The sequence below is a fragment of the Chionomys nivalis genome, chromosome 4 (assembly GCF_950005125.1).
Source record: "Chionomys nivalis chromosome 4, mChiNiv1.1, whole genome shotgun sequence".
NCBI classification, from domain to species: domain Eukaryota; kingdom Metazoa; phylum Chordata; class Mammalia; order Rodentia; family Cricetidae; genus Chionomys; species Chionomys nivalis.
In genome coordinates this window covers 102600316-102616507 of record NC_080089.1, presented here as the reverse complement: position 1 = coordinate 102616507, position 16192 = coordinate 102600316, and the positions used below count along the sequence as shown (strand labels likewise).

Genomic DNA, 16192 nt, shown 5'->3' with positions numbered 1-16192 from the left:
CCTGTGGCTTCTCCTCCTACGCTGGGCTCAAGGAAGGGTGTTAATGAGTTATGCTTTGACTAGACTCGTGACAGAAAATCACTTCTTTGCAAAAGCAGTGCATACTGCTAGTACAGTCTGCCTGCGATTAGAAGATAGACCTCCAGGGGGCAGTCTTTCCTTGCTAGTATTTCTGAGAGGCAATGGGATCAGTGTCACAGTTAAGATGGGAAAATTCCTCTGTGAAACCGTGTTTCCAAGCAAGCAGAGAAATTGTATTTTATACCTAGTATGGGGAAGGAGCATTCATGCAGGTCACGAGTGTGAAAGCTCGCGCGCGCTCTCTCTCTCTCTCTGTGTGTGCATTCGTATATTCTCATGCCTGGAGAGGTCAGGGGTTGACACCGGGTATCTTCCTCAAAGCTGATCATGGATCAAGAGCAACACTTAGCTTCAATTATGATTATTGCAGTGATTTTTAAAATAATAAAAACAAGAATGGGAATGTGGCTCAGCTGGTAGAGTGCCTGCCTAGCACACACACAGCCCTGGTTTGAATCCTAATGTGCCCTAGCTGGGTGTGGTGGTGCATGCCTGTAAACCCAGCACTTTGGAGGTGCAGGCAGGAGGGTCAGAAGTCGAAGTTCATCCTTGGCTCCATATTGATTTCTAGGTCATCCATGTTATATACATGAGACCCTGTCTGAAAAGAAGTAAAATATTGAGATAGTCAGCATCTAATTGTAAGAGATCACTTACATACTCAGTGTTACTTTCATATGCTGCAGTTGTGTTAGGCAATGAAACACAACAAAGAACACTTTATTTTTGTTGTTTGTTTTTGAGGCAGCCTTACCATGTAGCCCAGGTTAGCCCCAAACTCACTGACTACCTTCCTGCCCTAGCTGTCTAAGTCCTGGAATTCTAGGCATGAGCTGCCATGCCTGGTTTTCTGCCGAGGGTCCAGCCTTCTGCAGGTCTGGGAATGAGATGCAGAGTTGGTGAGAAAACACACAGACTTCCGAGGGATAAAGACTTCTTTTATAAAATTATTCTTTCTGTTGCTCATTCTACTCGATTCTTTGTCCCTCCTGTTTTTCTACCCTGTTTCCCTGCTGCCTTTTCCCTGGCATCTTCCTTCTACCCTCTTTATTTTTCCCTTACAACTTATATGCCCAGCACACTCTTTCAAGCAGTATAAAAATCACAGTGTGGCTGCATTCTATTTTTTAAGTGAATGATTACAATGAGTACAAGTAAAAAATAGCATATTTCCCATTTCCCTTACATGATTAAACATTTTACATATTACAGGTGAAAAACAAATTATCCCCAAGAACCCACATATAGTTAAACATTTATCTTTTAGACTTTTCATAAATCAGGAGCCTTGCAGCCATGACTGTTTCCATAGGCAGCAGTTTTTATAATTGCCAGGAAAACAGGTTACTGGTCTCCCTTTTCTCATTTCAGGATCCTGTCCAATTATCTCAACTAACCATCCAATTTCTTGTCTTCTAGTCACACGGAGTCAATTATTTAAAGCTTTGCTTTAGCTATGATGCACACTGAAACCCGTGAAACACATTTTCCAAAACCAGAAAGAACTTGAGCTAACTCCTGGGACTCAATTGTTTTCCTTAATCATTGACCTAAACCATTGTCTGTAGGACTCCTCAAGAGACGCTCATAAGCCCAAGCTGCATGACAATCTCTTGTTCCTATTTTCTACCCTCTGCAGCCTTTGCTTCATCAGGGGCGGGGGCAACATCTTATCCTACCTTTAATTTTCTCTCTAAACTAACCTCTATCATAATCCTTTACTACATTTGTTAAAAAGTCGTCATCAAAATTCTATTTGAACCAACTCTGTTATTGTATAAAACCTTTGCTTTAGTTAAACAATATAGCTTAAGAGAGTCATCTTCATTATAATCCACAGGTAAAAATGCCCAGTAGAACTGGATATTCCATGAGATAGTCACACTACACTAAAGGTAGTGGAGATCCCCCAATACCATACAACATGACAGAAACCAGAGAAAAATGGCAGTGGCAAACATATAAAGGTACAGCAGGAGCAAGAGACATTCTGGAGCTGAGCCCTTGGATCTTGCTTAGCTGAGAGTCACCCATCAGTGCCTTACATTCTGGTGGGCTGATGCCCTGAAGTCAGTTGCTACCTCCTGCTCCTCTGACATGGACACCAGCAGTTTCTACATATTTTCCTTTCCACTCCCCCTTTTCTCCTTCCTCTCCCCATCCCCTTTTCTTTCTCCTGGGAATTGAAACTGGGGCCTGTGACAGTGGGCAAGCACTCTGCCACTGAGCCGCATCTCCAGCCACACAGCTTCTCTCCTGAGGGAAAACATCCGTGACATAGCAGTAAGTGAAAAAAAAAATCACAGGCTTGCAAGAGTGTATTCAACTCGTGACCACACTTATGGTGAAAAAAAGTCACTACCTTTATCACCAGAATGTATGCATTTCTTTCCCTTTGCATTCTGAGTTATTGATATAGTCCATGAAGAGCTTGTATGACTTTTTATTTAAATGTAACTGCAGGAATGAATAGCAACCATTACCGTATTTGCTTTATATCCGCGTGTGAGTGTGTGTGTGCGTGCGTGCGTGTGTATGTATGTATGCTTTTGGAGCTACTTGAAGATCAATTGAAAGCATTACAGCACATTACCCATAGTATTCAACAGGCATAGTTTAAGAAAAAGGAAACCTCTCTATATTGACACAATAGAATACTCACACTACAGAAATGAAATATTTATACATTATTTTCTTTTTAAAACTTTTAAAAATTGAAATAGAATTATATCATTGCCTCCATCCTTTTCCTCCCTTCAGCCCCTCCCCACTACCCTTCCTCAAAATCCTCCCATGCCCCACCAACTCTCAAGTTGATAGCCTTTTTCTTTGATTATATTTGTTACATACATATTTATGTATGTGTATGCACAAATACACACACACACACACAACCTTCTGAGTCCATTTTTGTTGTTTGTGCCACACATAAACAATATTATTTTCTGCACAACCCATGGTCACCTTTTTCTACTTTTCTCATGTCTTAGTTTGGGCTACTATAGCGGAATGCAGCAGACAGGTTGTAGTAAACAACATTTATTTTCACACCAGCCTCTGGAAGACTTGGCACGTGATGAAGGCCCAGTTCCTGCTTCACGCGTTGCCTTCTTGGCTGTCACCTCGCAGAGGGCTAGGGTGCACCAATCCCACCCTCAGGACCCAGCTCACCTCCCAGAGGCCCTATGCCCTGATTCCTTCAGATTGGGGATTAAATTTGAACACGTTTCCTTTGGGGGAGCACACTGATGGCTAGCTTCCATAGTGACAGAGGTACTGTGCAGACTGCTGGGGAGAAAGGTCATCAATGGTATTGCACAGCGCTGACCCCCGAATTTTGCAATACCAACTTGCCGAGTAAGATGCGTTCACTGGTGCGAGCTTGGCATGAAGTGCAGTGTTGGAGCTGTCACGAACTGTCACTCATGGAATGTTCTCTAAGCCCATGGTTGTCAGGGCATCTTGCCTTTTTATTTTTCTTTAATCCCAGCAGTCAGCATGTTGCTCGTTCGCTTAGATGACATTGGCATTCCTAAGTGTTTTTTTTTTTTTTTTTTTTTTTTTGCTACACATCCCCAATTAGCACTTGTCTGATTGTTTCTCTACATCTAGAGGCAGACGGATTCTTCCTTTTCAACGTATGACTTAGTAATGCTGTTCAGGAGTTTGCCTTGGTTTTGGTGATGCTGTATAAGTGAATAGTTTGAGGAATGCACTTACTCCAGGACCGTGGCAGCCTTTCACCCAGTGGCTCCAGCGTGTGTCCCAGTAATCATTTGACTATGCTGGCGGCAAAGTGCTGTCTGCTATCAAAGTGAGGTGATAAATCTTTTAGGAGAAAAAAAAAAACCTTGCTATGTACAGATATCTATTATGAGAGGCTTTATTTAGTGTCTTCTCCCACATACAGCCCACTTCAAAAAGAAGTTCACAGAAGCATTTACTACAAACTGTGGGGATATGGAGAAGGCATAGAGGAGACAACTATCAATATTTCCAGTAGCTGAGAGCAGAGGAAGTCAGGTCCCAGGGACTTGTTAAAAATGGTTTTGTGTGTAACATATGCATATTATATATTTATGGATGTGTGCATTGTGTGCATGGGGGAGGGGAGAGGGAGGACATGTGCATGTGCCATGGTACACACGTGATGGTCAGAGTACAACATGTGGGAGTTGATTCTGTCTGCCATGTGGGTCCTAGGGATTCAACCAACTCAGGTTATCAGGTTTGGCAGCAAACACCCTTTCCTGCTGAGCCATCTTGCCAGCCTTATACTTGAGACAGGATCTCTGGTGGTTCTGGAGCTCACTGACTTGCTAAGCTGGCTGACCAGTGAGCTCTGGGGATCCATTTTGCCTTTGTCTCCCCAGCACTGGGTTTACAGATGTGTGCTTCTGCTTTTCTGTGGTTGCTGGGGTCCTCAGATCCTCACACTCATGTCCTAGGTGCTTTTTACGCACCGAGCCACCTCCCCAGCCCCCAGAGGTAGTGGGATCCGTGAGAATGGAGTCTAAAGACAAGGCAGACTAAATTCTCATGCATAGCCAACTTTATTTTTATTTATTTATTTATTTATTTATTTATTTATTTATTTATTTATTTTGCTTTTTTGAGACAGGGTTTCTCTGTGGTTTTGGAGCCTGTCCTGGAACTAGCTCTTGTAGACCAGGCTGGTCTCGAACTCACAGAGATCCGCCTGCCTCTGCCTCCCAAGTGCTGGGATTAAAGGCGTGCGCCACCACCGCCCGGCAGTAGCCAACTTTATTTAGAGCATCGGACAATTTATATTCTGAGCGTTAATCAAGGTCATATGACAGAGCTCACGTGAGTTCAAGCTGCATATGATCACAGAACGAGCCTTGCCCGGGAACATTATCTGAATATCCATATGAGATGATGGGCAATCTGAGTAAACCCACTCTCTTTCCACCTGGGAGGGGCACACAAACACATTCTAAGAACAAAGCTGTGCTTAGAAGGAGCGGAGGTCGCAGGACTCTTGTTTTCTCACAAGCCCTCAGAACTCTCCTCACATAGCTCCATTCTGGGACAGTCTTTAGACACCTAATATAGTATTTTTCTTTTCAAAAATGAGGACTTGTCATTTTTCTTTATTTGGGATAAAATTATTCTTTTAAATAATTTGCCTTAAAAGAACAGGCGCACACCACACAGTTTTCTACTTTATAAAGTTGAAGAAGATGATTTGTCTTTGACTGTTTCACACTTGTGTGTAAGGTGTCTTGGCCATGTCCACTCCCAGTTCTCCAAATCCTTCCCATCATGTGCCCTTCTCGCCTTCACGTCTTTTCCTCCTTGGATTTGCTTTGGAACCCACTGGTCCGGACAGTGCTACCGCTGGAATGCTGACTAGCCTTGCTGGAGTGATCTCGTGTGGGTAACAATATCGGCAGTGAGGTCAGGAATGCAATGACCACCTCATATCCAGAAGACATCTGGTATTTCCCCACACTCCTCTCTAGTCTCTAGCTCTTATATGCTTCCCACCCCCTTTTCTTCACTGCTGCCTGAGTCTTAGAGGGTTGACCTAGACAGTTGTAAGTCTCTGCGTTCGCTGCTGTCCACTGCAGAAGAAGCTTCTCTGGTGTGATCAACAGTAGGTATGTGGGTACAAGCAAAAGCATTTAGAGTACAGTTTGGCAACATTTCCATTTATTAAAACAACAGTAGTAGGTTGCCTCTAGGGCCTATGATGTCCATAATCATAGACTTTTGGCCAGGTTTACGGAGCAGGTCTTGGATTCCCTCCTGAGAGGGAGGCTTCAAATCTAACCAGGAAATGCTTGGTTATCCCCACAACCTTCATCCCAGTATTGCACTAGTGAACACTCTTGACAAGTTGGTATTGCAGAACTCAGAAGTTAATGCTATGCATTACCATTGATAACTTTTCCTCCCCCGGTGGTCTGCAGGGTAACTTTTGGCACTATGAAAGCTAATAGCGAAGGGGGAAGTTTTTAGATCGTTTCCAGCTTGAGTTCTCATGACCTGCAATCAAGGTGTGCTGTGTCTTTAGTAAGAGGGCTTTATTGTCTAGTCTGGTGCACGGTAAAGAGAAGTAGTAATAGTCTATGCTGTTTTGGTGGTCTCAAGGGCTTTTCTAACCAATAACTTGTAAGGATGTACCCCACACTCGACACTGAGATATACATCTCATAACCCATGTCTTCTGGGGGAAGCACTGTGTCCAAACTCCTTTTTTTAAAAAAATATTTATTTTAAACAAAAATTTGCTTACAAAGTAGTTGGTTTTCTACAGAGTTTTCATACAGCCTTAGTTTTGGTTAGCGTACCCGCCTCTCCTCTCCTGTCACTCTTCCCCCATCCTTGCTTTAACCTTTAACCTGAATATTTTTCTTTTCTACTTTAATATTTACACCATTCCCTTACTTGATAAACTTAAAGTCAAACAGATTTATTATTTGTGTTGATTTTAAGGACCTCCAAGAAAGTATATGAAAAGTAAAAAATTATAACAGTGTTTATTGTATGATCCCACCTGAGTTTATGAAAACATACATTTATATCTTCTTGAGCGTTCAGAAAAATTTTGGAATTTTACAAGAAGTAATTGGTTCCTAGTGTTTCTTGTCTTAGTCACTGTTCTATTGCTATGAAGAGACGCCATGGCCAAGGTAGTGCTTATAAAGGGCAGCATTTAACGAGGCGCTTGCTTGCAGTTCCAGAGGGTTAGTCCATGTTCATCACAGCAGGAAGCAGACAGGCATGGTGCTGGAGCGGAAGCTGAGAGCCACCTCCTGATCCACAGACAGCAGGCAGAGGGAAAGAGACAGACAGAGAGAGAGAGAGAGAGAGAGAGAGAGAGAGAGAGAGAGAGGAGAGAGACTGGGCTTGGAGTGGGCTTTTGAACTCTCAAAGCCCACTGCCAGTGACACACCTCTTCCAACAAGGCTACACCTCCTCCAACAAGGCCATACCACCTAATCCTTCTACACAGTCCACCAAGTGGGGACTAAGCATCTAAATCTCTGAGCCTATGAGGGATCAGTTTCATTCAAACCACCACACTACCATAGAAGAAGAATGAGTCTGAGATTTTCTTTCTAAGTTTGTATTCTTTAGTTTTTATGCAGTGTTTTTGTGTTCTGTGCATGCGTGTATGGATGTGTAGTAGGAGCTGCGGGCTGTGTTCCTGCCGCCCCAGCTCCTGGTCACCTGGCTAGTTTATGCCCCGAAATAACATCACACAAACTGTATTCTTTTAAACACTGCTTGGCCCGTTATATGTAGCCTCTTCTCGGCTAACTCTCGCACCTAGACTAGCCCATTTCTAATAATGTGTGTAGCACCCCAAGGTGTGCTTACCGGGATGATTCTAGCCTACATCCATCCTGGGTCGGAGCTTCATCACATCTGCCCTGGAGAGCAGAAGCATGGTGTCTGTCCTGGAGATCAGAGGCATGGAGTCTAAGCTCACTTCCTCTTCCTCCCAGCATTCTGTTCTGTTTACTCCACCCACCTATGTTCTAACCTATGAGGGCCAAGCAGTTTCTTTATTATTTAACCAATGACCTTCCTCCATCATTTCCCCTAGCTCAGTCGGTAGAGCATGAGACTCTTAATCTCAGGGTCGTAGGTTCGAGCCCCACGTTGGGCACCAGATGAAGGTGTAGGTCACAAACAATTCCACACCAGTTTGGAATTATGATTAATAGGGTGGTATTTATTTAAAGGGGAAAAAACATACAGATAACCGTCCCAGACAACAGCCCTCTGTGCAATCAGGAAGGAGTCTAGTGGCTGGAAGCGGAGCAGGAAGTAAGAGAGCGCGAGGAGGAAAGTGGCCACTTTTTTAAAGGGAGAGAGACCACACCCCAATGGGCTGGTATCTCAGCGGCTATTGGCTGAAGGAGCGGAAGGACCTCCCGCAACATGGATGTGTGTTTCCGTACATATGGGAGGCCCAACGTATCAGGGATATTTCTAGACTGCTCTCCACCTTTGTCATTGGAGCAGGGTCTCAGAAGAACTCAGAGCTCGTCAAATGCAACCAACTAGTCTAACTAACCTGGTTTCTGGTTTCTGGGATCCCCTGTCTCTGCTTCTGAATTCTATAATTACAGGAGGATACCTTGCCCACCTGGCATTTACTTGGGTGCTGGCATTCTGATCTCCTGTCCTCAAGTTTCCCTGGTCAACACTTTATACATGTGACCATCTCCCCAGCCCCACAACATTGTTATAATTTTTTACTTTTCATATAATTTCTTGGTGCTCCTTAAAATCAACACAAATAATAAATCTGTTTGACTTTAAGTTTATCAAGTACTTAAGAGGTAAGGGGATGGTGTAAATATTAAAGTAGAAAAGAAAAATATTCAGGTTAAAGGTTAAAGCAAGGATGGGGGCAAGAGTGACAGGAGAGGAGAGGCAGGTACGTTAACCAAAACTAAGGCTGTATGAAAACTCTGTAGAAAACCAACTACTTTGTAAGCATTGTTTTTATTATGATACATTTAATTCCTTAAAAAAACATTTAAAAAGAAACTTTGGAATACTGGAGACTTGTTGGGGACTGGCCTAGATGAAAACAGCTATTGCCAGAGTAAGGGCATGGGGATTTAGAAATCCTAGTAAAGAATACAAAGATGCACGTGAAAATAATAAAACAGTGAATACTGGAATCATCCACATTTAATTTTCCATACCCTTTTATACCCCATTACAAAAGAGGAAGAAAGTAACAAAAGACTTCTTTAACATGATACAAAGGACAACTGAACAGTTAATTGCTTTAACCCTTTGAGGCATCAAGTCATTAGCATTCTGTTGTTTAGGCAGTGAAGTCACCCTAGTCCAAATATCCTGAAGACAGCCACTCCCCGGGTGACCTCATAATACAAAAGAAGGAGCAGAAGTACGCTTGCATACCCTGACCATCTGTCAGGGTGGAGATGGGCTCACATTTTTGGGCCTCCACAAAGACTACAATGACAAGGAGTCGGCCATCCTGGAAAGGCAATTCCGAATAGAAAAGTCAAACTGAACAGGGTCTCCCAGCCAGTGAATGCAGAGGACCAGTGGACAGCAGATGCTTCCGTGCATCTTTTGGGTGGTTTCTCCTCACAATGCTGCCATCTCAAGCATGTGGCACCACTTTCATTTGTATATTTTTATCATGTGATCTTAAACCAAAATCAGTACCTATTTAAATATTGAAAATAAATCAATATTTAAAGTCCTTGAAATATTTAATGAAAAGATATAATGAGCTGAGTTGGTGGATCACACCTGTAATCTCAACACTCAGGAGACTGAGGCGGAGGATTGTAAGATCCCTGTGAATCTGAGTTAGGATGAGTGTCTGTCACAGTAATAGAAACAGCAACCAGGTGTGATAGCACATGCTAGGAATCCCAATACTTGGTTGGCAGGAGGATCTGAAGTTCAAGGTCAGCTTGAGCTACCTGAGACCCTGCTTGAGAGAGAGAGAGAGAGACAGAGACAGAGAGAGACAGAGAGATATCACAGATATAAGCTTTCATGATCCCACCACACAACTTAAATGAAACTATCAATAATGGGTCTATTCAAACATATCCTGCCCCTCTCATGCAACTCTTTTGAATTTTTTACCCTTTTTTGTGTTTTGATAAGTAAATGTTCCTTATTTAACTAACAGCATACTAGGCTAAATTTAGTCTTTCGTAAATAACAGTAACATGATAGTTTTTGCTTCAGTATTTCATTTAACTTTCCTCACTCTTCCTACGGAGGTAGCAGATCCTTCACTGAATGGTTATCTGTGGGATTCCTTCTTGGGATCCTATGATGTTTCCATTTCTCCTGAAAGATAGGTTCATTTGCTGGACTCTATTTCTGACTTCACAGAGGTGACAGCACCAGGTCCTTTTCCTGGTAGCTGTGAGACCTTTCTTTCTATCATCACCAGGGTTTGTTGGTCCCTTCATGACCAGAGACACAACTTCCTGCCTCCTCCTACCTGCCACTCAGGACCCTGCATAGCACCTGTATGAAAGGAAATGCCAGAATGTTTAGATGCCAAGCATGGCTTGCTGAAGAGGATTTGATTTGCTGTCATAGCATAGCATAGAGAACCTTGTGCTATTGTCGAAGGGACAGAGGGAAGGACAGCAACTATATCAATATTCAGAAGCACAAGAATCTAATGCCATTTACTTCTTTGTACATGTGTGTGTGTGCATATGTGCATGCTCGTGTGTGTGTGTGTGTGTGTGTGTGTAGGTGAGAAATCTGTGTTGGGTATCTTTCTTAATTGCTCTACCTTATTTTTTGAGACAAGGTCTTTCACTACTCCCTGTTTTTGCTAAGCCATCTGGCCAGTGAGCTACTGTCTTTCACACACCAGTGCTGGGGTTACAGGCACACAACTCTGCACTCAGCTTCTTTGTGGGTGCCGGGGATCTGAACTCAGTTTCTCATGCTTGCACAGTAAGCACTTCACCTACTGGGATGGAGGTTAGCTGTTGAGCAGTGCTGACCAATGGATATTCTGTCTCCACACTTCCCAATATGACAGCTACTAGCCCTATGTATTTGTTGAGCCCTGGGATGTAGCCAGTGCTGATTTTTAATTTCATTTCACGTTAGTTAAGTTGACTCATCACATATCGCCAGCAGCTTGGCATTGGACAACACAAGTCTACAGAATAAAACCAGGACTCTGTTGTTTCTCTGTTGGCACAAAGGCCATGCTTTCATCTACTGCTGTTTCAGCCAGCGACTGTGACTCTGCAGTGACTGGCCTGCATCTCTGGCATTGGCCTGGAGGCTCAGGCTGTGGCCTGGAGGGAATTCTGTTCCCATAGGCACTGGCTATGTCGCTGCCACCAAATATAGTTTTTCATTAAATCTCTATCATTCTACTTATCAATAACACTTGGGAGTCAAGGGCTGGGGTGAAAACCTGCTAGCTCAGAGAGGTTGAGTAACTGCCCTTCTTGCTTTGCTGGCATCTCCGAAAGAGTGTCCCCTCCACTCTGCTAAAACAAAAAGCCCACAGCACAGAAAGTCCCTCCCTACTACATCCTGTGCATCTCTATTGTCTTACAGAAGTCCTCTGAGTCTCTATGACGACTTTCTGTCAACTAGTTGCTAACTCAGCCTCCTGAGTTGATTTTATTTAATTAACGCAAACACACACTTGGGGTTCACACAATACTCTGTGGAATTTAAACAGGTCTTTCTTTTTTCTCTTACTTTTCAGGGAAGTGCTGGTTTCCATGGACCTCTGGGGGAAGCAGGCAGTGCGGGACCTCTGGTAGGTGTAATTGCTGAGGGGGCAGGGGACTCCATTGCAGGAGAGCTGGGTAGTAGAAGAGGGCTAGGCTGCTGCACGGCTAACTTGTTTCCTTTTTTGAGATCTTTTCTTCCCTTGTGCTCTTAGGGGTCACCTGGAAGACATGGCCTGCCAGGGTTGAAGGTCAGTATTCTGGAGAGTTCTCTTTGTTCTACAAGGAAAGTCTGTTTTTATGGTTCTCTCTGAGGTCAAGGGGAGTATTGGTTGGCTGCTGAGGGGGCATAGGGATCACTGGGAAGTTATTGTGGAAGAAGAGAAAGGATAAAATGGCCTCCACCCACTAAATTTCATTAGGATTTAAAACAGTACTCTAGAGAAGAGTTCTCATTTCTGAATAAAAAGACATTTCTGGGTGAAGGCCAGGGCTCCCTGTGTGTGCACGAGCAAGCGCACACTGTGGAGATGAAGGGAAAGCACTGAGGCCAGGATGTCTCCAGAGGAGAGTCAGTGTAGTTTGATAGTGGGCTGGGGACTGTTCCAGGGAGGAATCTTGTTTTTCCTATTAGATGCTTGCCCATGTCAGCTCATGGAACCCTTCCCATCACTCCTGTTCCCATAGGGTCAGGAGAATGGCCTACAATAGCCATTGCTTTTGGTTTAGAATGAGTGAGTTATGAAGTACATAGCAAGTCAAAGCAAAAGAATAAAAAAGCAAAAGGTACATACAGAGCAAACTGTCATCAAATTGGGTGTTTGGAACATCCAGCAGAAATCAGCTGGGGAAGCTTCGGGAATGGTATCTTCAGATCCAGCATTCATGATGTTTAGTAGATGACACCAGGGGAAGCTGAGGCAGTGACCTGGCAATTCCCAGGTCACTTTGTCTCCATGGATGAGCTTCCCATGGCTGAACTTTTGACTGGCCCTCCCCCACAGTGATGTGGGAGTCACCTCTGTGTACTGTGATTACCATTAATGAATAAAAAGACTGATTTGGGCATATAGCAGAGTAGAACTTAGCTAGGCAGGGAAAACTAAGCTGAATGCTAAGAGAAAGAAGGGCGGAGTCAAGGAGAAACCATGAAGCCGCTGTTGGAGACAGATGTGCTAAAACTTTGCTGGTAGGTCACAACCTTGTGATGATACACAGATTAATGGAGATGGGTTAAATTAAGATGTAAGAGTTAGCCAATAAGAAGCTAGAGCTAATGGGCAAAGCAATGATTTAATTAATACAGTTTCTGTGTGGTTATTTTGGTTCTGGGAGGCTGGGACAAATAAGTGGCCTCTTCATACATCATGGGATAAACAGCAGTAACTTCTGTTGGGATGATTTTTAATTTAACTGTTCCCAAGATAAAAAGCTTCACTCTTGGGCTGTTTTGCTCTTCTCTGCCCTCCTCACAGAGCTGGGAGTTGGCAGCCCATCCTGGGACAAGGGAGCCTGAGATGACCCCTTCAGAAAAACATGCTTAGGTCTGAAATGGAGGGGTGGGCCAGCCCCACTTCCAGAGTCAACTTTCCAGAGAGTTTAAACAGCACATGTCAGTTTAGTAATATACTGACGTATGTTCCAGTGCCCCAGCCCCAGAGAATGGTCAGCTTAAGGTTTGTCTAAGCTTTTACAGAGCGAGTTCAAGGCCAGCCTGAGCAACTTAGTGAGACTGTCTCAAAATGAAAAGTAGAAACTGGTTTGGGGTGTACTCTGCCTTAGAGCTCTTGCCTAGCAGATCGACTAGCAACTTGGAAGGAACTCGCTAGAGACCCCACAATTGACTGATTCAAATCTAATGCCCAAATCAAAGACTATGATGCTCTTTTGAAGATTTTGTACACAGCTTAATGCCTCTAGGCTTCTCTTGGACGCAGTCTGACCACACTCTGCTCATGTTTTAGAGACATGGAACCAGTTTGGCTCACTTTGCTGTTGATTTCTTACCCATCTACCTCCTTTCCCATCTACTCCCTGCCACATCCTTGTCATGTGTTTATCTGTCCACTCAAGGTCACATTAATTGGGTATCCATCACTTTATGATTTTGTTTTCTATGAACCCCCCCTTGCCCTATTTCTTCTATGTTCTGTGTACCTGTTGTTAATTAATCACATAGCTTCCTAATAGAACCCTACTATACTCAGTCATGTGAGGATTTTTTTTTCTGTCACTCTTTCATCTGGCACAGGGATGAACTTATGAAAATTATGGGATGTAACTAGATGCTTCTTCTTTTCACAGATTATCAACATGATGGGCTCTTTACAGAGGCCTGCTTGTGTTTCTATTCAAGTTTTTAGTTAATGTTTTTCCTCAATAGATGAATGGCTAATGAAAATTTGGTCCACCAACAGAATGCAATTTAGCTCTAAAGAAAATAAAATCACAAAATTTGTAGAAAAAAAAGGATGGACTTAGAATGTATACTATTAAGTGAATTTACATAATCTCAGAAGGAAAAAACAGATTATTCTCCCTAATATGTGGATCCTAGCACACATATTTATCATAAATGTATACATACAGTACAATATGTAGAAAGGAGAATTAAAAAGCAGGGATGGGGTGAGGTGTAAGGGTCACCCTAATCTAAAAGTTCAAGAACAGCTTGGCCAACATAGTAGGACCACATTCCCAAACCTCAAGTGAGGCCTCATTCCCGACTGCCATGTGTGGTCAACATTATGTTTCCACATGTAAGATAAAGATCCTTGACACTAGGGTGTCTATTGTTATGATAAACACCACAACTCAAAGCAAATCAGTGAGGTGAGGTTTCTTTCAGCTACTAGGTCCACATAACCATCCATCCCCAGGGAAGTCAGGGCAGGAACTGAAGAGGAGACCATAGAAGAATGCGGCTTAGGAGAATGTGGCTTAAGGCTTGCTCTCCCTAGCCTGTTCAGTTTGCTTCCTACATACCCCAGGATCACCTGCCCAGGGTTAGCGCCACCCATGTGGGCCCTCCCATGTCAATCACTAACCATACATTGCCCCACAGATACGTCCACAGGTCAGTCTGGTGAGGGCATTTTCTCAAGTGAGTTTCCCACTTCCCAAGTGACTCCAGTTTGTGTCAAGTGACATAGCACTAGCCAGCACATGAAAGCTGAGTCCATGTATCTGAAAGAGAGGGCAGAAGGGCTGGAGAGATGGCTCAGTGGCTAAAATGCTTGCTGCACAGATGCAGGGGCCTGAGTCCCATCCCCAGTACCTACGGGAAAAGGCAGAGGCAGGGAGATTCTGGGGCTCACTGGCCGGCTGGCTTTCCTAATTAGTGAGACCCAGGTCTCAGTAAGTGACCCTGTCTCAAAACAAACAAACAAAAAAAGGTTGACACACACGCACGCACACACGCACACACACACACACACGCATGCACGCACGCACAAAATACAGTTTTTTTTTGAGATACAGTTCTTATGCAAAATAGAAAAGAGTTTGGGTTATTTAAATAAAGGAATTCTGTCCCATCACTGGTGGAACTTCTCGCAAGTGATGTATGAAGACTGGGAAGGAAAGACAGTAACAATCAGCCCCTGTATTTTCTCAGTCAAAGGGGAAACCCCTCAGATTCCTTTTCTGGCATGGATCCATTTCTGGGGAGGATTGAGCATAACCAATCTAGTCTTTTTTCTGTGACTTATCCTGAGGGTTTTTAAGGGATGTCTTGCAAAACTGTCTTTAATAGAACACTTGCTTTGTCTAGAAGCTCTCTGAGTTGTTTTTTCTTTTTCTTTTTTTTTTTTTTTTAATTTCTGCAGGGTGCGCGTGGAGATGCTGGTGAACGGGGTTCTCAAGGAGAGCCTGGGTATCCAGGCCCACAGGTTGTATTGGGAACTGGGTTTTAATTTAAGGAGATGTATTTGAAACCTTTTCTTTGTGTGATATAAATTTGAGTCATAATGACCCTAAGGAAGTTTCCTGGCCTTCTAAAGCAGCTGTACAGCCCCTCTTTTGGAAAGGCCAAACCACAATAGCTGGTATTGATTAGATTCCACGTCCTTGCTACTAACCTAGGTCTCAACACCGGTTCACTCATTCTGCCATCCGTGGGCTGAGAAGGTTTATTAGTCCATTTCACAGGGACCAGATAGAGAGGGGACGGAGAAGGTGGGCAAATTGGCCAAAGTCCCACTGCTAGTGAGTTGATAGGGTTGGAAATCGAAGTTAAGTCAACGCTCTTAGTGAATGTCTCGAGCTATGATTCGAGTTGCTCCAAAGTTGAATTTAATTCTTTAAAACTGTATTTATTCCATCAGCAAAGCACTTGCTTGGTGTCTGTTATGCATGGGACTCCCTCCTCACAGTCCCTGGGGTGCTTAGACCAGCAGGATGTGAGTCTTCTCTTAAGAGCTTCAGTCCATTGAGGGTCGTAAATTACAAGGCATCAAATGGACATGCGAATTTCCAAGCAGCTCATTTGGAACCTTAAAGAAAAAGCCAAACCTACCATTTTCCAGACCTTCACGTTGTTTCTTTCATAAAACAAATTATTTCCAAGTTCCTTGCAAACTTAAAACTGACAACAAACTTCACTTCCGTCGACTCCTCTTCCCATCGTTAAAAACCCTGTGAGTGTCAGACGACAATTTGAGAAGCTGTCTGCTGATGTACGTGGCAGAGACACTCAAAAGAAAAGAGCAATCAAAGTGTAATTAGGGCGTGTTTGCTTTATGACAGAGAAACGGCATCTGGAGGATATAATGAAGAAGCCTGTTTTCCCCGTTTTCTCTTTGATCACTGGCTCATCTCAGATTCGGACCCCTGCTACTTCCATAGCCCTGCTTTCTTTCCTTTACTCACCGGGTTCTGCTTTTTTGAAAGGGTTACACATCGTGCTGAGAACC

The 16192-nt window shown here is 43.5% G+C and overlaps 1 protein-coding gene across 1 annotated transcript in view; it reads left to right on the top strand.

Annotated features, from left to right (window-relative positions):
• The window catches only part of LOC130873877 (collagen alpha-4(VI) chain-like), a 104968-nt gene that overhangs the window by 53592 nt on the left and 35184 nt on the right, over positions 1-16192 (top strand). Inside the window, exons 20-22 of the mRNA XM_057768902.1 lie at positions 11315-11368; positions 11495-11530; positions 15107-15169. Coding sequence (XP_057624885.1) covers positions 11315-11368; positions 11495-11530; positions 15107-15169 — 153 coding nt within the window. The remainder of the gene's footprint in view (positions 1-11314; positions 11369-11494; positions 11531-15106; positions 15170-16192) is intronic.